We start from the raw sequence: 22,657 nt of genomic DNA, 5'->3' as shown, positions 1-22,657 counted from the left end.
CCGCTGAGAGGCACATGGCAACAAACCGTTTTAGCTGCCTGTGAAACTGTTGTTACAAACCTTTCTTATGCAAGAGCTCGAGAGGTAACGCGCTGCCTGTTTAAAAACATCATATTCCTCCATGAGTGATGTGGTATTTCAGTAGCAATCCAGCGGTGTCTCCTAAAAGAGGAAAATAGCTTTCTGGGGTCACAGCAAAGGTCCTGCTTCTGACAGTGGACAGCAGCAAGCGTCGAAGGAATGGCGTGATGGCGGGGAGATCACAGAGGTGACTTTCTCAGGTGGGGAGTTATTTATTTCTTGCTGCTCCATTCAGAGCAGTTAGCAGTTAGTACAGGTAGGAATCAGACCTCCTTCATTTGATAGCAGGGGCAGAGGGAGTTAACGCGAAGTAATGGGAAGTGGAACATGAATCAAGCAGGAGAAATATAGCTTGAGTATCAGAGAAACTACTTAGTGGTAAGCTGTGTTACAGAATCAGGCAGCTTCCCAAGGAGAGATGACGGATTTGTATTGCTTGTGGCATTTAAAAGTGAGCTGCGCACAGCACATGAAATACGTTAAGAGCGATCTCACCATTTCTAGCAGAATGACAGATTAGATGAACATCTCTAGATACAAATGTGTCGCTACCCAGAAAAAGATTTAAATAATTTCCAGAATAGCTTAAATAAACACAACAGAAACAAAATGCATCAACTTTCTTGGAGACTGTAAAAAAAAAGTTTCAACTTTTTTTGTCCTGTTCATCTTGCAGAAATTACCTTCCTTCTGTGAACCAGTTTTGCATGTATAGCTTAACTTTTATAACACTTGCTCGGTATTATAAAGGTCATATAATAATCTGTATTCAATTACATGCTGCAAGACATGTACTTAAAATATATATGCATTTTTAGAGCACTAGGTGACTGAAAATATCTTGCATCATTTTATTTTACAAAACTAAATTAGTATGTACTGTATTCTAGCTAATGCCAAACAGTATCTTACACCAACTCTAGCTCCATGGGAGTAGCATACTGTTCAATCTAAATAAGCATTTCATAACCTGGGCTTTCATTTTAACCAGTTGAATGCATCTGCCTTGTGTCTTTTAATGAATACTTTGTCCAGAATGTCATACACCCTCTAGTGAATTAAATTCTCCATAGTCTGAAGCATTTACTTTTAAAAATATTTAATATGCAGCTGCCTGCTAACATACATAGCAAATCTCCATGTGAAGCTATCAAGTAGAAATAAGGTACTTAAAAACTTCGAGATATCACACAATTTTGCCATTGAAGACTGTTTAAAGCTTTAGGCACTTAGGTTACTTAATTTTTATACGAGGGAACAAAGAGATTTAGGTATTCAGAAGAAGATGAAGTCAGAGAGTGCTGTGCCAGGTGTTTCAGCTGTAGGAAAGCTTAAAACATGGAAGGAGCAATGTAGCAGCAAAGCAGACCTGCTGAATAATTCATCACTGTCTTACACACTTCTGCTGCTGTACCATTATTTAGGAAAGAATATTATATTGTTATTGATTACAGCACTTGCTGACACATTTCATTTGCTGGGAGGTGTGTGTGCATGCTTTGTATTTCCGACACTTACACCATCACCAGAGAAACTTATGTATGAGGTCGATTAAAATTTAAGAGGCTGGATGTTATACACACACATACACACATACTCAGCATTTATCCCTAACACTCCCAATTTGGGGAGGGAGAGCTTGCTTCGTGTGTCAGAGGAACAATCTTCCCACAGATAGTGTTTTCGAAGTGATGAAAAACATTTCTTAAGGGAGTACAAGCGGCTTTACCTTTACTATAACACCGCGGGGAAAGCGACTCCTTCGTTACACCGACCTGCCACCCCGCAGTGCCACGGGAGCGCGCGGAAAAGGACCCAGAAGCATCCTCTGCCACGAGAGCCGGCCCCGCTGTGCCGTGATCACGGACAGCCCCACTTACACAAGCCAAGCCCCAAGGGTGCCCTTTACTTAGGCTGCTGCAGTTGCTGATACAAATAAACTTTCGCCTGTAGTTGGCTAAAAGCCAGAGGGACTTGATGGCTGATGCAGCTAGTACATGTTATTTGAACAATGAAATGAAATCCTGTTCCTTACATGCTTGAAAACAAATATGAAGATATATATGTGCATGCATATCTATATAGAGAGAATTGAGTATCTACACAGAATACAGATAGAAGTGTATACAAATATAGATATATGCCATTATTTATGCTTTCAGATTTATACTGGAACATTGCAAGATGTTTCATTTTTAGACTTCTGAAACAGTGAAGGATATTTTCCTCAGTTAAGGAGAGGGGAAGGGAATGAAACAAAGCAGAAATATTTTTCTGTGTTTGTTTGTTTGTTTGTTTGTTTAAGGAAAATCTGGTATAGATGAAAAAGGCATTGTGACAAAATCTAGATTGTCTAGAAACAGTATTGAGAAGATCCCAAGTGGCTGTGGTGAGCTTTCTCTCAAATGTTGAGCTTGTAGGGGATCCTGTGCCAAATTCTGAACAGCACTGGAGGCTGACAGAGAATAAACTGCTTGTATCCTGGAGGAAACCCTTTCCTTACCTCTCTTTGCATGTCCAAATCCATAAATAGCAACAAAAGACTATAAGCAGAACACAAGGGACCCTGAATGCTTTACTAAAAGAATAATCAGGTTTCTTTCCCCATTTTGACAATCAGCTTGGTGGAAATACAATTCATTTTATACCAGGATTAATCCACAGTAAGATACTGATCTGTTGAAGCAAATGGCTGCCCTCTCAATGATTTCAAGAGAGTCAGGGCTCGCTTCTAATGGCCAGTTTTCTCAAGTGGCAAACAGCGATTAGATTCATAAATATTTGTTTCAGAAATATTTGCTTCTGCTCAGATTTTGGAAGAGCCAGTTCACATTTAGCAGGTCCAGAAGCTTAGCAGATTACACGATCCCCCAACCCATCAGTCATATGTACACAGTGTATCCCTGTTTGATGTATGCAAACTGATTTTGCATAGCTTGGATGTTTTTAACTCTCTAAATAGTAAGTGAGGACTGCTCAGTAGAATATTCAGTAATACGACTATCAAGTGTTACTTGCAGGTTTGTTGTTGTTTTTTTTCTCTCTTTCTCTTTCCTTCTTTGCCAGGAGGAGAATTAGATGGACAGTTAATATTTGGTTTTGTAGATTTTTTATTTTACTCCTTAAAACTGAGATGGCAAGACTGAAGGAAAGTGGTGTGCTTGGAAGAGAAGATTTTAAATAGATTTCTCGTGGTTTGTGTTTGCAGTGACTCTCTATGGATATTGGATCAATATCTGAATAGAAATTTGTGAATATAATTTTACAAAACCGTTCTTCAAAATGCTTAGTCTTTACTATGGCAACAATGGATGAATGCTGCAGATTTAGAAATAGGTGCTTCAAGGCTTTGATGCTTTTGCATCAAAGACTTCTCTTCCTTCCACTATTTCGTTATTGTGATTTACCTAGAAGAGATCCATACATAGATTTAGTCAGTGTTTTGATTCTTGGCAGATTTAGTCAGTGTTTTGATTCTTGGTAACTAGTTAAAATGAAAAGCAATAAATGTCTGAAACTTACCAAGAATGTTAAAAGGTACAACTTAATCGTTATTTATTGTCTAGAGTTTTTGATATGTCTGATTCATTTTCAAGATAAGTGCCAAAAAAAAGGAATGCAATATATCTTTTACAAAATGCTCAGCAAAACTCACAATAAAATGGTAGTGATTAGTGCAGAGCAATGCTTACAGCAATCATATAGTGGCAGTGATTATACTTCGGATCCACTATAAAAACAAGCTGTTCCTGATGTGCTCCTCAAAAGTAGGACAAAATGTTCTCCATTAGTCTGTTGCTACTTAACACCTTTCTCTACGTCACATCTTAATTTTTCTCTCATGCCATCTGCAGAAAAACATGTCTCTCAACCTTCTAGATCCTGAGATGGCAATATTCAGAGCCGTGAGAGGAATTAGGCCATGTGAGAAGAGAATCTTGTCATGGTGGTATTGTAGAGGCTTTTAAAAATATACAGATAAAGAACAAAGTTGCCAGCACTGATTTTTATCTTCAGTAAAAGTAATTATATCATTATTCACATATAAAGTCAAATGTAAATTCACATATAAAATTAAAATAGAAAACATATTCTGTGATTTTAATCTATTTTTGCTGCCAAACTATACGAATGTTTACACCTTTAATCTTGGCCCTCGTCATTAAGTTTTAGAGCAATGTGAGAACAGAATGCATTTTGGGGCCAGCTGAACGTATCTTTTCTTTCTCTAGAAATGAAAATATTTCATAAATAATTACGCGTAAAAACATACTCATTGTGAAACACATTCTTGTACGTGTATACATCTTGTATTCCGCAAAGAAGGCTCTCACTAGGTAGGGAGCATTGTGGACCAATCTGACAATCTGCGTGTGCTCCCTTGCCAGCACATCCTCTGCAGCAGAATGCTGATGAGATGAGCCTGGACCCAGGTGTCCTGCTGGACTGACACCGCGGTGCTGAGCGTCCCACCAGCCCTGGCTGTCTCCAGGGGCTGCCTTGTACTCTTTCAGCTGCTTTTATAGCAGGTGAAGAAAGAGCAGGAGTGTGTTTCTGCTGCGGGGAAGTGCTGGGACCGCTCAGGACTGGTTGGTGATGAACGTGGAGTGGAAGCAGTGTGGGAAGGACTTGAGTAATACACCTAAATTCATCGGGCTTTTCAGAAAGAGGAGCACTTGTGACCTAATGACACAGTGAATGGTGGCATTTTTCTATAACATACATTGCTTCCTGACATGGTAATGCCGTCTGTGCCCTAACAACTAATGCCGCTCAGCTACACTGAACAACTTGGCTCAAGAGGCTCAAGGTATTATTCTAGCTATGAGAAACAGGGCTGGTTTGGAAAAGATTAGAAGCCTTAGTGGGGCTCAAAACTGTACTCTGTAATACACTGACAAACTTGAAGCTTCACAGTGAATTATAACTGTCGTGATTGTAAGGAAGCACCTATGGACAAAGAGGCAAGGCAGCTAGAAAACTTCGAATGTCTTTGCTGAGTTGAGAGAGGGCAAAAAATAATGAGAGATGCAACTAAGGATCTTATAACAGGCTGAGACATGGTATGATGTGAAGTTTTGTTGAAGTCAGTGAAAACTGGTGGAGCTGAGCATTAAAGGAATATCTCACTCACCACGCGTCCATGTGTCATGTGGCAAATCCCTGAGACTTTTAGCATGTACAGTGTTCTCCTCCTTTGGCTCTTTTTCCTATTTCAAACATACTCCCTTTCTCTCTCCCATGTGCCTTCAGTTTTCTTTTTGCAGTGAGTTTCTTCTTTTGCTTTACAGTGAATATTTGATTAGCAGCTACTCAAGTACTATCCGACTTCCACTCCAGGTAGCAACAGTCTTTTTTCCTTTTTTTCGCATCTTTCACACTGGCTTTTTATCCCGGGAGTTTTTATCAATGCTGCATTTTTGCAACTCTCACTGGCATCACCATTTTTGTTTTTCCTATTCCATTTTACTTTCCATTCTATATTTCATACAGAACTGAGAAGGGAGATTGGCAGGTATTTTATGGCAAAAATTAAAGGGTTGGAAACAAAGGGTTTTACAGAAGCGGATAGAATTATTTATTGTTGAAAAGATCTCAGTGATCTTTCAAAATTAATTGAAATACCTTCAGTACTGGAAGCCCAAATATCACAAGGTTGTGAAAGAGCTTAGCCTAAAGCAGACTGATGCCAACAGAAGGATCACAAGTGACTTATAGTCAATTGGTATTAGAGCTGATTGGAATCTATGACACTTCTGTGAAAAATATGTCCCTCTCTCTGGGATTAACTAGCCTTAATTTATATTTACAGTGTGAATATAGCTGCTGTTGCCATAGGATATGATTACCTTTCATATTCTGCAATGTACTGTGTCATGTACTATACTATATTATGTAGCATGGTTTTAAAGATTTTTCTGTTTTGCATTTTACAGTTAAGAACTGAGGCACGCGCTGCTTCTATGGCTTGCTCAGGGTAACATGTGGAAGTCTGTTTCAGAGCAAGGACTTGAATTTCAATCTTGTGAGTCAGTGCTTTAGCACTCAAACAGTTGCTACTCTCTGACACCTCTCTAGTAATCAAAGACCAAAAAGGGAAGAAGGGTAGAATGCCTATGGTATATCAATCTTGATGTTGAACAAGAAACAGAGAGAAAGAATTAACCTAAAAAACCCCTCCTTCTAAAATGTTCTTATTCTACTGAAACTGGGCCACTTGTGCACCCAGGGATTCAAGATTCATGGATTTAGGACAGCAAACACGAAGGTGCTTGGTTGTATATCCTAGTGGCTGAAAAACTCCCCGGGGATATAGGAGTCTTAGAGATCTGCTCATTGCACTGTTCAGGCATTTTATATTAGCAAGTTGTTAGGTAAAGAAAACAAAGGGAAGAATAATGGAAATTAATTCCCCCTCCTCCCCCTGAAATATGCTCAAGTTAAATTTTAGGGATAAATGTAAGGTTTATTCTGCATTATTCCTGTGGAAAGTAGATATCTAAGACTGCTTAAATGAGAGGTTGCAGGCATGCTCAGAACAAATACCTAGAACATGGTGTGGTATGCACTCACAGTACAGATAAGCCTGATCAATTGAGGCATTTTTCATCCTTTATGCAAATATTTTATTTTACATTTGTTTTAAATAATATTATTTGTGCTTGCTGTGCATAAAAGAGGTACAATTATGTGTATCTGAGTGACAGCTCTCTGCAGTTTACCATGTTACTGTGCCTCTGAACATGATGGATAATGGGTGCAGAGAGAAAATACGGTCAGCAATAATATTGTCTCTTTCATTAATTTCACATCAATACAAGTACACATGGACATGTGTCTTCATGGACATGATTCCCACATAAGAATTGTAGACCTATAGAGGAAAAATGTTACAGCTTTAAATTCCACTGTCTTATAATAAAGTAGACATGAAAACTGGGAGCCCTAACAAATGTGTACACCAGCCTTATTTAAGAACTTGGTGGTGTTATAGAAAACAGAGTTTCAAGGTAAGAGACGGTATGTTTAGGAAAGCTTTTTGTGAGACACTGGTCTTTTGAGAGCAATGATCTGGAAAGGTATGTGTCAGGAAGCTGAGACACAATCATATGTGAACTTTGCTGAGAAGACAGTCCTTTGTTGATTTTCTGATTAAAATATTTTAATGGGTTTTGGGGATTTTTTTTTCTCCTTTCCCCTGTGAATTGCAGCAATGTTGGAATATTTCTAGAATAAAATTGAATTGGTTGATTGCCCCTTCCCTTCCCTTCCCTTCCCTTCCCTTCCCTTCCCTTCCCTTCCCTTCCCTTCCCTTCCCTTCCCTTCCCTTCCCTTCCCCTTCCCTTCCCTTCCCTTCCCCTTCCCTTCCCTTCCCTTCCCCCTTCCCTTCCCTTCCCTTCCCTTCCCTTCCCTTCCCTTCCCTTCCCTTCCCTTCCCTTCCCTTCCCTTCCCTTCCCCTTCCCTTCCCTTCCCTTCCCTTCCCTTCCCTTCCCTTCCCTTCCCTTCCCTTCCCCCCCCCTTCCCTTCCCCTTCCCCTTCCCTTCCCTTCCCTTCCCTTCCCTTCCCTTCCCTTCCCTTCCCTTCTGCCACTATCTTCTATGTCCATGTATATCTGTAAGGTGCTTTTTTCTATTTTGTTGTGGTTACTCCTTTAGCAAATTTCAGTAAATATTCCTTCACCAGTATTCTTGACAAGTTTTATTGCTACACTTCAACCTCTTCCTCCACTTAGGGGTAGAATAATGTCAGTCATCTTGCTCTCAAAAATAAATAAGGTAAATGCCATTTCTTTGCTCATTCTTCCTTTGGCAATATGTGCTTCTCTGTTTTCATTGTGAAAAAATGCCACTTTTTGGAGAATAGCCCAGTTTTGGAAGATTTCATAAAGAATATAGTATCACAGATTCTATAGATTTGGACAAGGGACAGCATCATCTTGACTGACACAGTGAGGATTTAAGCAATGACTTGAGTAGATGTGCCTATGTTTACACGCATCTGTAATTTTAAAGAGCCACACAGGATGCAAAAAATTGCTCAATGTCTGTTTCAAGACTAGTAAATAGAATCATAGAATCATAGAATCATTTAGGTTGGACCCTTAAGACCCTTAAGATCATCGAGTCCAACCGTTAACTTAACACTGCCAAGTCCACCACTAAGCCATGTCCCTAAGCACCACATCTACACATCTTTTAAATACCTCCAGGTCACTCAACCACTTCCCTGGGCAGCCTGTTCCAATGCTTGACAACCCTTTTGGTGAAGAAATTTTTCCTAATATCCAAACTAAACCTCCCCTGGCACAACTTGAGGCCATTTCCTCTCGTCCTATCACCTGTTACTTGGGAGAAGAGACTGACACCCATCTCGCTACAACCTCCTTTCAGGTAGTTGTAGAGAGTGATAAAATAAAAATGAATAAAATAAAAATAGATAAAACAGCTAAAGCCTGTTCTTTAGCTCTGAGGACAAGCAGTGTGTCACAGCTCACATCCATGCAGCTAGACTGTCTTTCCCAAAATCAAGATGACCACTGTCCTGCAGTTTGGGAACTGTCCCCATTCCAAGGTAACCCCTGAACTATGCCACAGTGTTGTCTATGACAGCAATAGTTGGCTTAAAACTGACAAGGACTGTGCCGCTAAACATACTGGATGTGCCCAACTCTTGTTTAGTATATGAAGCTGGATGAACCTTTCATTTTGTACGGTTCAACGACAGCGTGAGAAGGTACACTACATACTGAGAAAAGAGCTACATATATTGTTATAGTTTTGTGCCTGCTACACTGAATCTCAGCAGTATCCTACTTCCATAGTGGTTGATATTTTGGGATTATAAACCCAGGGGATGATGAACCCCTGGGATTAATCATGGATATCCAGAACTCAGAGTTTGTGGATGCTAACTCAACTGGGGACCAGGCCCAAAAGGGACACTTGGTAACGGGGTAAAACAAGCACGACTGACTCTAGGATACCACATATGTTTGAAAGGTTGTTGTAAGAAAAAGTGGTCATACCTGAAGAATTAAAGCTAATATGCCTAATATGCACTGTCTGATCATTCTGCATGTATGGACAGGTCTAATTACAATAGTCACTGTTAAAAAACAGAGCTTTTTTTCTTTAGCCATGTATATGTGTGCAGCCTGGGTGCATTAACTTGGTAGGAGGCTTCAGTGAGTAAAAAATAGTGAATAGCAATCAGATAGCTATCTATCTTCTGTATGTATTATTTTAGTTTTGAAAAGGGAAAGTATTATTCAATTTCAGACATTTAGATGTTTTCTCTAATCTAATTGTATTCTTTTGTGGAGTGCTATTTCTTTTTCAGAGGTATCCCCTATTTCTCAGTTTTCCTATCTTATGTTATAAAAGACACCAGTATTAGCAACATATATTGCTGGATATTCCTACGTACTCATGGCTTCTTCTAAAATATTAATGTCTATTAAAATCCTTATTAAAAAAAGTTATTTTTTGTGCATAAACGCACATGCAAGTTGATATACAAACACACCATATATCTTCCTCCTTCCTTCCCTCCTTCCTTCCTTCCTGCCTTTCTTTCTTGCTTCCTTCAGACATAACTGCTTGCAGATTGCTCTCCTGTCTTGCCATTCAGCAGAGACATCAATCATTTTGAAGCTGAAGATATTTTCAGGAAAATGCTCAGATCTTTTCATATTGAAAGAAGCTTGATATAATCAGAGATTTGAAAACTTCTTTTACTTGTCCATGGAGTCTATGAATCTGACTGCCCTTATGTTGTCACTGTAAAATAAAAGCAAAAATACGTATGTTTGTGAAAAAGACATTCCTTCAGTTTTACTTTTTTATCGATAAAGCGGCTTGAATGGCACAGCATGGCTTCAGATACTGAGGATACATAGCCGTGAGAAGTATATTGCTAATTTTATCATCTCAGAGAGAACCAGGCCTGGAATTCATTATTCCATTTTGGTACTGGAGCAGAGAGTTTGGCTGGGGCTGGCTTCTGCATCTGCTTGGAGCCCCCCGAAAATACTCAGAACTTCATCTTTGAAGCTAGCTGAGGGATGATACTCTCAGCCCAAAGGCAGCAGAATGTGTTTATTCCTTTTGTGTATTTGGTGCGCTGATTTTTCTTCTGAATGTGATAGAGTCAAATGAGGCAGGCTCAGGAGCTTTATAAGCTCTATGACATGGTGTGGCTCTTAAGTTTATCTAAGATCATATTTACATAAGCATGCTTGATTTTATCCAGCAAACATTTCACATTCGTATCCTGGTTGAAAAGACAGAGGATCTAACTGCTTCTGTAGAGGTGACATGATACTCTGCTGTACCATAAGTCACCTAACTCAATTCTAATGTGTCGTTTCTAGAAATACTTCCATTATTGACCTCTACATGCCTTTCTTCTTTTCTGACTGAACTCCTCCTGAAGTGAGATACTTTTCCGAACTACCTTAAAGTCCCTCAGAAAAATACTTACGGAACCTTTAAAATGAAGTCAAAACAGGAACCTGTGCAACTAAGTAGTGTTTTCCCCACTTCTATTGTACATTATTGCCTTCTTGTTCTGTCCCTGTTGTGTTTCCAGACTAGAAACTCCTGGGGTGAAGAAGATGTTTTGTTGTCGCTGTTGCTGTCTGTAAAAAAAAAAAACAAAAGTAGCTTACGGTGAGCAATGATAAGTAGTAATATCCACTGATTTGGAAAAAAAACCTGCTGTGATTCCAGATTTGGGCAGACTTGTATTATGCTAGATTGAAATCCTTCCAATCATTTAATTTGTGGGATAACACAAGATTTAATAAAAGTCTTATCCTTATTGCATTGAAGCCAGTTCACACTCTCAGTGACTGCTGTGTGAACAGGATCAGCTTTTATGCATGCAATAAGGTACAATTCCTACGGTGCTTTTTAAAAAAAAATGTTTACCTCTCTGATAAAACCAAAATTGAATTAATTCTCCTGGTTCTTTTCTGAGACAGTAGTGGCGATAAGTCATGACTGTTACTGAAATTCTATTTAAAAGCCAGTGGCTACCAGTGCTTTAATATCTCAGTTATCACAGAATTTCTAGGTTCATAAAGAAGCAAAGGCTACATGCTGCTCTCCTTGAGTCAATGAGAACTTTGCATTGATTTTGAGGGAAGCAAGATGAAGGCCCAAGTACGATATCTTGGGTTGTACATTCTGGTTATCAATAATAAATATTGACTTCTTTCACGGCAGGTACTAAAGATTATTTTCTCCATTTTACAAGTGACAAAAATCAAAGCCGAGAGGTTAAATGCCTTGTGTTCAGCCACAGGTAAATAACGTGGAAGAACTAAGAGGCTCAGGGAGCTCTTGATGGTCAACTCTGAACTGAATCTTCCAGAAATTTGGCAGAGTAGGCAGCAGGTGAGAAAGGAGGCATATACTGACTGAAGGGCCAGGGAAATACACTGAGATTCTTAGTGGATCGAGTAAAGCATGGGCTAAAAAAAGGCCAAGAGACATTACCGTGTGTTGAAACTGCAGTATGTGCTGTTCCTAATGAAGGTGTGGAAGAGCCCCTTCAAAGCCAGGACTTTAAGGGTATTGGAGCCCTGGCTGGGGATCCTGATGTTCATGTTCACTACTTGATGAGGTTTGACAAGGTCATGCATTGCTTCACTGGCACAGTGGGAAGTAAAATTGCAATGTGCAGATACAGAAGCACCACGTGAGTGTGCTTGTCTGGTATACTGTGTTTAGGGAGGCTGAGATTGATTTAGCCAAGCTTCTCTAGATGACAAAGTAAGAGAAGGAGCTGAATGAGCAGGCTAGTGGCCCTTTTAACCTTAGAACATGAAACCTTTTGCACTGATCAGCTTTTCCACAAGGCCTCCCAATGAAAAAGAAAATTTCTTTAGTACTAAATCGTGTAACCAGCAGGATGCACAGCACAAGGAAGTGGATTTTGTTAGCCTTTTGCCTAGAAGAGTTTTGCTGTCTGGAGTTTCTGCAGAAGGGAAAAGAGGAAGAAAATGATGGCTATAGGAGATACAAGTTGCACAAGCTAAATTGATACATTATGTTTCAGATTTCTGATTTTCTTTCATGAGGGTCCTAGTTTACAGTAAAAATTATCTATCCCGTTAAAATAGGTGGTAAGGATTCCTTATACAGGGCTAGAAAGAACATAGTGTGTTTGCCTCCTATTCCCCACGACACATGTAGCATCCCTGTTACCTAGGAGAGGAAGGCATGTACGTCAGGTGTACAAATTCGAAGGACATGGGAAATGTCTATAATTGGTCCCTAACTGTCTGCGAAAAGAGGTGTTTCAAACAAGAAAAATGATCGTTAGGCAGTGGTTTTGCATCTTCATTAACAGAGAAAAGGAGAAAAAAAAACAATAGAAATTACAATTCTTTTGCAAAAAAATAGTCTGAATGTACAGTCATCAGCCATAAAGGAGTGTGATATGCATTTCATATATATATATGTCTGTATCCATGCATAACTATTTAAAAATTCTGAGTATCACTGAGAGCTACTGGGCTGCTGAGGACTTATGTTAAAAAGATAGACTTGCATTTAAATGCTGATCTCAACTTCCCACTAGGGACCACTAAAAAGTCTTTCAGTAGAAAAGGCTGGGATCAGCAAAACATGAAATCATTATAGCTGCAGACTTTCTAGACCTGCTTTGTATTAAGCTTTTGAAAGGGACATTTGTTTAAGGATAAGATACTTTTATCTTGCCTTGAATGCTTAATCCTCTGCTATGGCAGAACCCCTGTGTTCTCACAGCAAGGTCACTGAGGCACACCCCTGTCCACTCCCTCCAAACTGACACCCGGCACGTCCTGCTGCAGTCTGACTCTTAAAGGATGCCTACACTAGGAAACCTTAAAGTCTTTGTCTTGACTCCATCATTGTTTAAATCATCATTTATCAAAACAGACCTGTCTTAAGATGTAACATGGATTTAACACAGATGAGGGGGCAGCCAGGTGAGAATTTACCTGGGTGAGTGCCTTAGGGGATATGCCAGCTTTTTCCTTCTTCACTTCCTTTACTATAAGCAAAGTGAAAGTAATAATTCCACTGTCATGGAGTGAGTACGACTTTTTCAGCTTGTCAGGGTCTTTTTGAATTCCGTCATAGATTTGGTCATACAATGATGTTGTCATTTCCCTGCAGCAGCTGAGTGAGGGGCTAGCATGAAGTGACCTACAGCACCAGGATGACCTGCTATTAAATATCCAAGTACATAGCTCCAGAGAGGAGGGAATGTCTGCCCACCCTAGTTTCAGTTATGGGAAAAAATAAAGTACCCACATTTATGGTAGATATTTTTTTATTTGCACAAGCTGAAGCATCACTAAGGAATTACACGGGAGCACAAAAGGGATCCCATACCAATGTAATCCTGTGGAAATTTGGATGAAGAATGGTGGATCATCTGGGTTTTACCTGTGAGTGGATTTATCCTCCAGCTGCACTCAGGTCATTGGGATGTTTTGCAGACCTGGGTGGTCCCTATAGTCTACGACCTACAGAAGACAGAGACAATGCTATGAAGAGACAGTTGGTAAGGTGATTTGCATTAGGATTTGCAGAGATAAAAAACATTCAAAAAAGCTATACTGTGAAAGTGAATACTGTTTAGAGTAACTTTTTTTTTCCCCAGCATGCATTTTTGGAGTTAAAGAAACCCTTTGTCCTGACTCCTTGCTGCATGTCCCTTTCACCTGGCAAGAGATAACTCATTCTTTTCTCACTTCTTTATGATTCTTGAAGAGGTAGCACATTCCAAGGCACTTTTTTAATACATCCTTTCTGCATCTTTTTATGCTACCATTTGCCTTAGGTATTAAGTTCTTTAAAACATGGATTTTCTCTGCGTAGCTTGCCAAATTCACCCATCCAATACTCAAAAAAATTTAAGTAAAAACCATAGTAATCACCATGACTTCATAAGCAAGCTGATTCTTGCTCCATTCTTCTGAAGTGAGAGTGGATGGACTTCTGAAGTAAAAACTGTGAATAAGAATGAAGGGGGTGCTAAAAAATCCGGTCGCATGTAAGTGGTAAGGGCAGACCTCAAAGAAAGAATCGGGTATCTCATAATAGCCATACACAAGGTCTTTGATTTGTTCATATAGAAAACAAGACTAGGAATTCAACATATCGAGAGGGTCAGAGCTGAACTTAAGTTCAGTTGCCTGTTTAGTATCTGCATGTATTAAAAATAGCAGCATAGAAGTTGATTGTTTAAGCTACTCAGTGGTGCGTGCCATGTATCTGAGTCTCTAATTTGGCATTTGGGATATAGAAACTGTTCTCACTAGAAGATTTGCTTATAATCCGATGATAAATGGCATAAGAAGTGTCTTTTCCTAGAAATGAAGGGTGGTCAAGGGAACAAGCTTTGAAATCCTTGTTCTCTTCCCCTTTTTTACAATAACTATGAGTCCACTCAAGTATTCATATACCTGATGAATGCTGAACAGGAACATTGTGACAGAAAGTGCACTGCTTGGTAATCCAAATGCTTAGAGGTAGATCACATCTCCTGCGCTGCTGAATTTTAGCTATGTGTAGGTGGAATGTAACAAAACAATGTCCGCATAGTTTGTGCACTAGTGTATAATTAGCCAAGTACTTAAGCTTTTCTTTATATTTTTGATCTTTTACATGTGATAGGTAATCTTCTGTACATAAAAATGAGACAAAGTGCTCTCTACAATTCTTTCAGAGTATTTCCATTTATAGACATGTCAGAGAGCTTTTTTGCTGTAATTCTGAGGAACATGAATGTCTGAGCCTCTCAACTGATTAACATCTCGTGCATGCAAATCTAACACAAAAGAATCTATTTACAGCTTGACTTCACAGCAGATTGCTACCATATTAGCAAACACCTTTAAGTAGTTTGAAAAAGTGATGATTTGTCATTTCCTTTGGGCTGTGTCTCTCTCACTTGTATATGGCTGCTTTTTTCTCTCTCTTTTAATGATCTCCCCATCACCACCACCACACACAAAAAAAAACCCTGTAATAGTTGCTCCCCATGCTCTCCATGTTGATGGATAATATACACAAAAATCATTTAAGATGTGGCATAGAAACCAACTACTTCAGTCTATCTGTGGTTGTCTTAAAGTTTTTACAGATGGCTGGAAGACAACCCATAGAATCTTAACTCAAATTAGAATTTCAATGTGAATATGACTGAGTATGAATAGAGTGTGTAACCAAATACATCAGAATAAATTAGTAAAGAAAACTGTTTTGAAAAGATTTTTAAAACAAATTTCTGTTTAGCTGTCTCTGCTATACATATATTATCAATTTAATATTGGATCGATTCAATTTCTGCTGGATAGGTAAAAATTTATGTGCATTAATTTGCTTACAGACAACAATAAAAGGAAAGCTGAATGAGTATTGAGACTGTTTTACAATCTCATGCCTAGGAGTGGTTATTTTGGGTCAAGGGTATTGTGAAGGAGAGAGCAAGCAAGGACAAACAAGAAAGCTTGCTCATTGCTCCTGTGTTGTGCCTGTTCTAAATTTGGCTGTTTTCAGGGAATTCAATCCTAGCACGTTCAAAAGCAGTGCTGAATGAACAAAAGCATGTCTGGGAAAAGGGGACCAGATTCTTAGTTGATGTGAGTTATCATGACTGCACTGACATCAATTAAGCTACTAGTTGCAATATACAATGTTCTAGAAAACACACACACAGAGATGTATATTTTATATATGTAAATCTTTATGCTAAGATATTTATATTAATGGAAGGGAAGAGGAAGAGGGAATCAGATAAATGTTTGCATTTGTAATGGGCATGGAGAGGAAACCTCCTCAAAATTAACACAAAAATCTTTTTTAGTTAAATATAGCCTTAGAAATGGGAAAATAAAGACTGCTAGATGTTTCATAATAAAGTTGTAACTTAGTAGAAATTTCACAGTGAAATAGAAGGAAGATTAGTTTTAGCACTCCACTCATAACTTGTGTGAGCTGCTTCCAAGCTGTCCAAAACAATATGTTGTGAGGAATTCTTTGGTGTAAGTGTACCTTAGCTAAAACCAATGCCTCTCATTGAAGAGTGTGCTTACTCTTACTGATATAAAAATGACACTACAAAGAAAAAGCAAAAAAATGGAAGAAAAATATGTGTCATGAAATACATATCATCATCATCCTTCAGATGATCATCATCCTTCAGATGGTGATGATGTGTATTTCCTTGTGTACCATCATTACGCCACCGACACAGTTGTGGTTTGATGGTTGATATTGAGAATGCCCAAATGACAAAATAACATGGTTGCAATACTGTAGTGTTACGGTGCTGTGAGTATAACATGATGCATGACTGAAATAAATTTATACAGCAGAAGTGCTGTAATTTTGATGTTCTAGGACTGATTCCTAGCCTAAGTAAATGGAATACATTGACATTGCAGTGGTTGGATACTTAACTTACTGTTTTATTGGTCTGCGATACCATTTAGGAGCCTTAGTCTTGGAGATGGATTCTGTTGCATTAGATGTTATCTAAGCACTCTTTAGGCCACACCTGAAGTACTGTATGCAGTTCTGGGCTCCCCAGTACAAGAGAGGAATGGACGTAGAGTCCAGTGAAGGGCCACTAAGATGATGAGGGGACTTGAGCATCTCTCCTATGAGGAAAGGCTGAGAGAGTTGGAACTGTTCAGCTTAGAGAAAAGAAGGCTCAGGGGGGATCATACTAATGTGTACAAATACCTAAAGGGAGTGTGCAAAGAAGAGGGAGCCGGGGTCTTTTCAGTGGTGCCCAGTGACAGAACAAGAGGCGATGGACACAAACTGAAACACAGGAGGTTCCTCCTGAACATGAGGAAACACTTTTTCACTGTGAGGGTGACTGAGCACTGGCACAGGTTGCCTAGGGAGGCTGGGAGTCTCCATCCTTGGAGATATTCAAAAGCCATCTGGACATGGTCCTGGGCAACCAGCTCTAGGTATCCCTGCCTGAGCAGGGGGGTTGGACTAAATGACCTCCAGACGTCCCTTCCAACCTCAACCATTCTGTGATTCTGTGAAACAGGACTGCTAACTGGTGAATTTTTGAAGGTTCAGAGCTTGCTTTATGGTGCTGGACTCTTGCCACAGTATGAAACGTGAGGGCTATGTTATGCATGCATCTGAATTTATCTATTAGAAGACTTTTTAAAACTCAAGGAAAATAAATTATTGTCTTATGCTAATGTGAGAATTATTCTTGTAACACTTTATGTGCAGTGGAAGTTATACTTGTGCAAATAGGAGTGTAAAGGATATAGCCATGCTAACTAACATGCTAATTCCTCTTATGGTAGAAGAAACAAACCAGGTGAAAATGAAAGCTAAAATTAGAAACTTCACATGAATGAAAAACATTGCAAGACTGGGGGGAGGCAGTGTTTCTAAGAAGGATGTGAAATAGACAGAACTGAAACTGAAGCTAGCCTGTGCTTGGATTTGAACCTTATCATTCCTCTTTAATTAAGAGGTCTATTTCCAGTAGATGATGCCACTGACACCATTCTGTAGTAATAAGAAGATATAAAAACATTGTGTCCTGGGAAATATTGGTCATGTGTGAGATTTTATTCCCCCCCCTCTCCCCCCAATACTTCTACCCATGAAGTACCTTAAATTACAAAGTATTAAGAGTAGGATGGAAAGAGCAATCAGAAGGAGAAAAGCTTGTGTGAGAGGCTGACATCACAGCTTTTTCAGGTATCTCTTGAAGAGACTGAATACGGAAGGGAAGAGCAGGTGTTCATCTGAAATAAGGTCACCAACGAATAGAATACCAGACACAGTTTTACTAAAATTGGGTCTGACTCATTTTGGAACAGTATGAAGCATTTTTTCTCAAAAGGACCAGTTCTCAAAAGGATTTTTCTCCGAAGAGCTGGTTGGTCAGACTGCTTTTAGAACATCATATGAAGGGACGAGGAGTTGAGAAGTGCTGTCATTAAGCCATTCAAGTTTTCATTATAAAACCTTTGTTCTTCCTGTCTTCATGAGTGTAGTGAAGGTTTGCTAGCATGATAAAATGATGCTCAAGTATTTTGTCTTTTCAGTTCTATTATATTCTGTTCTGCCACTCTTCAATCTATTGTATGCCTACAGAGCATTATAAATGTATCAGAATATAGTTTGCAGTTTATCATTGTCAAAATAAATGCAGCTGTTATTAGTACAATAAATGTTGAAAGCACTGAAACCCAGTAAATAATACCAAATCTTTAACAAAATTCCAAATTAAGACTTTTTAGTTGTTTACAAAATGTAACCCTGTGTTTATTGTCATACACAAGCACAATGCTAAACAATTTTTAACATGAACAGACTTTAATGATCAAAGATTTAACAAAGAAGGATATATTAGGCTGCCTTTTAAAAGATAATTTCTTCTCTGTGCCTGTCTGAAAAGTATGGCTATTAATCAGTCAGACATTGTGAGTAACCTAAACATTGAATTAAGTCAGGGAACAGAGAAAATACACTAGAGTATGGGAGGTAAAAGAGTTTGGACACCTTGTAGTACAGAAAAAATTGATTAGGAGGGTTTGGGGGTTCCAACTAAGAAAACAGTTTCCTGTGTGGTCCTCTTTCTGAATTCTTATCGCTCGTACCTGCTGATGTCCGTGGCCAGCCTCTCATTCTTAATCCTTGTTCTCAATAAAGTCCTTCAAGATGCTTAGATTAGTTTTCTTGGTTTATTCTAGCCCGGTTAAGCTCAAATAGCTGTTTCTCATGTTGACCTGGCCCATTATTTATCTCTTGTGCTCACAGTTTTAATTTTTTAGATTTGTCTTCTCTTTCACAAGAATTGACTAATGCTGATTTAGCAGAGCAAAAGCTAATGGAGCATTTCAAAGCAAGGTAGATAGCTTTTTTTTTTGCTCCATTTTGGCAATATCAGATGATGTGTTAAACAGCTCTTTAAAAATCTTGGTGATATGGCTGATATCGCTTTTACTGACATTACTTGTAGCTACTCTTGTTTTATTACTTGTTTCAAAATGGAAAAAGACCTCCTTTAAAGAACTTCAAAACTGAAACAGTAGAGATGGAAGGGAACCCATGTCTCTGCATTATTCTGCAAATCCTAATTAAAAAAAGCGCAAAATACTAATTCCTTTGACATCTTAAAATATTTTATATTGAGAACATTTTTACCTTTTAATTTTACATTGATTTACATTTCACCCTCAATTTTGATGGTTTTTAAACCATGTAAATTAGCTACTAATACAGTTCTGCTATATCCATGAATATTTTCAGTTCTGTTGCTGCATGTTCAGTTACTGATAAATTATAGAGGAGATCATCCCAAGTATGATGTCTTTTACTTCTGATTAGAAAATGCAGCTGTATGGTTCACACTGAAATGAGATTAATATCTGTATACTGTGCTAGGGAATTTTCTTGCTAGCATGTTGAAGAAATCTGTTGAGTTTACATTAAAGTAATTCATAAAGTTGGTGATGAAATTTCTGATGATACCCATATATAAGATTAATTTGCATTACAAAATACTAAAGACTGTTCTTATTAAGGATGACAGTCCATTTCTAGCTATTAAAATACCTAAAATGTTCTCTCTTAATTAAAATTCTTAAACTATTACTACCTTAACTGATAATTAGTAAAATTCTTTATGAATTCCATTATCTATGTGAACCAACAAATGGCAAACCAACAATTCATGACTGGTCTTTTAAAATACAAAAATGGGAAAAGTGGGATGGTATAACATTTGACTCTATTTGCATTTGTCTCCGAGAAGGTTGACTCAGAAGATGAAACTGGATTTGTCAAAAATTTTTTGTCTCTCATGGAATTCACTTAGAGCATAAAAATAATTTAACTTGAACCAAAAGTAAAATCCTAATCCATTGCAATAAATTATAAGGCTGCTTTGGCTTTAGAGGTGACCATTAATTTATCCTGGTTGCCTACAGAAAAAATTTCTGAGAGCCATGAATGTAAATACTCCTAATTCATTTACATTGTGATGACAACTTAATCTGAAGTAATCTTGTTGTTCATATTATTTTCTTCACATATATATTTTGTACTTTGACATTTCCCTTAAATCTCTTTGGTTTTAGGTGTGGATCTTTGTGGCTTGAGATATTTTCCTAACAATTTCAAGGAGTTTTATGATGAACTTCCTGTAAAACTTCAAGCATGACTTAGATTCTTTAATTCTTCTATATATCTTTGCCTGTGTATTTCAGTCAGTCACGTCCTCAACCTGGATTCTCTGTCAAGTCTATGGACTTTGGTTTCTATCAGAAGATATGGTCTGTTTAGTTAGAAAAAGCACTCAGATGTATGCCAAAAGCTGCAGTTATTCTTCAGAATTAACTATGTTGGAAATGCAGTGCTTGTTTTTTTCAGTACTTATTTTGGTTCTGTTTGAAGGCACTGGGCCAAAATCAGGAACAATATGAAAAGCTATAATTCTATTGATATTGGTATAGTCAATCCTCTGACTCTGAGGCTAGATTGGCCCACTGCCTGTGCATTTGATCCCAGAGCAATGGACACAGAAAGCATTTGCCTGTCAGTCTTTTTCAATTACTTGAGAGTCAGTATGGTATATTCCTCTATAGCTGTAATTATAGTTCTCAAGGGATAGTCAAGACACAGAGCTTTCCTTTCAGACAATGCTTGTTGCCTCAGGGGGAACAATAAACATGCAGATATTCTTAGACAGCCACTGCCACTCACAATAGCTGTTCCTAGATGTATAGGATCATAGTGCTGAGGAATTGTATGGTTTGTTGTAAGGATTTTTTTATATAGTTGCCAGCAGCCTCAAACTGCAAACTAGTCCAAAGACTGTATTCATTTATTAAACTTCATCTAAGCTGGTATCAATAGCCCATTGAAATGGTAAAGAGAGCTGCATAATAAGTTCACAAATATGCATACGTTGCACAATTAATTTCAAAGTTAGCCTTATCTGCCTGGCATTACACTTTAAATAAACACTTTTAGATTGGTAGGTCTAGACTGAAAGTAGAGAGATGGAGTCTGCTGAGGATTCCCTTCTCCTGGGTCAGAACTTGCCCACACACTGGGAAGAGCATAGGCAAAGCCACCCAAATGCTCATGGTCCTCTGATGCCTTCCTACATTTTCCCTGAGGATCAGCCAAATTTGCTCATAATTGACGAGGAGCAAATGCTGGAACATCTTAGCACAAAGAATCATGGGCTCTGTCCTCATCAAATACAGCTGAGTGCAGAAACAAAAGACTTGGCTATTAATGGAATTACTTTGCTATAGGATGCTCGCATGCGGGCAAGGTGGGCCTGGATGCTTGGTCTTGGGTGCCAGTCCATCAGCTCACTGGCTACTGCAGATAAGACCTTGGTGCCAGAATGAGTTGCCCGCTCCCTCTCCCTCTGCATGTGACAGTATGACCTGGCTACAGGAATCAGAGATAGAAATGGAAATGGTCTGTCATTCCCTGTCATAGGCAACTGCTGTTCAGAAAGGAGAAAAAAGGGTTCTAAAGTGGAGGCAAAAGTGCATTCCTATTATAAATGTCATTTATTTAAATACCAAGATCACTGAAAGGGTATTTTATTCATTTTCTTGCTTTTGAAAAATTAAAGGAATATGTCTGAGAGTTTCACCTCAATGCTCACAGTACAGAAAGCAAGGAAACAGAGGTCAGCTGTTAGTTGTCGGTTTTCCCATTACATTATACACCAGGAAACGAAGCTCTCTGTGATTTACCATTTGTGTTGTTTATTGCTTTCATCCAGTTTTGGAAAACCCATTTTTTTAAAATTAGTATTAAAAACCCAGAATCCTTAATTCTGTCAGAACGTAAGTAAATTAGCAGAATTCATAATGAAATTGTTGACTCCTGGTTCTGAAAGTACCTTGAGTACTGTTGCTAAGCCATTCTTTCAGGCAGTATAATGGTTATTGGTGCAATAGATTATTTATCCAGTACATTTTGTTTAAGGTCTTTGTTCTTTTAATAAAGATAAGAATCTGAGGAGCTGATTACTTGCATTGTCTTAGGTGGAAATTCCTAAATGGATGACAACATTTTTTAGAGTTGTGTTTGAATAGGTTTGGACTCCTTTCACAGGAGTCTACAACTTTTCCATTCACAGAATTCCTACAGAAGCAGTGATCCTAGTAACTTTAACTCCTTAAAAATACTTGAATGACTGTTTTCAGGTTTGTCCTAAGATTTTACTGTGATCAGCCAAGCCTCTATGTGACTAGAGTGAAGGAAGAGTGAAAGGTCTCTTGCATCTTTTCTTCGAAGCAGTATATCTTCCTCTTCATGTAACTTTATGTGTATGTCTTTGTGTTCAGGGCAGAAATGGTTTGAGGATGAATGCATGCTGACAAAGGAAAGAGGGATAGTCTGGAGGCCCCGTGTGGCCTACATTTATAAAAATGATGACAAAAATGAGGACAGATGTGAAAAAAGGTTCAGGTATTTTTAGGGACATATAATTGCTCCACTCACTCCTTCTGTAGATATCTATGAATGAAAAGGTGGAGGATTAGGTAGTGAAT

At 38.5% G+C, this 22,657-nt stretch overlaps 1 protein-coding gene across 6 annotated transcripts in view; it reads left to right on the top strand.

Annotated features, from left to right (window-relative positions):
• PCDH9 (protocadherin 9) overlaps positions 1 to 22,657 on the top strand; it is a 688,564-nt gene that overhangs the window by 58,331 nt on the left and 607,576 nt on the right. Inside the window, exon 2 of one of the 6 annotated variants that reach the window (XM_050901149.1) lies at positions 13,459 to 13,473. The exons of the other annotated variants lie outside the window; for them this stretch is intronic. Coding sequence (XP_050757106.1) covers positions 13,459 to 13,473 — 15 coding nt within the window. The remainder of the gene's footprint in view (positions 1 to 13,458; positions 13,474 to 22,657) is intronic. 6 annotated transcript variants of the gene reach the window in all.

This window comes from Gymnogyps californianus, chromosome 1 (genome assembly GCF_018139145.2).
Source record: "Gymnogyps californianus isolate 813 chromosome 1, ASM1813914v2, whole genome shotgun sequence".
Taxonomy (NCBI): domain Eukaryota; kingdom Metazoa; phylum Chordata; class Aves; order Accipitriformes; family Cathartidae; genus Gymnogyps; species Gymnogyps californianus.
This window is presented reverse-complemented; position numbering and strand designations above follow the sequence as displayed.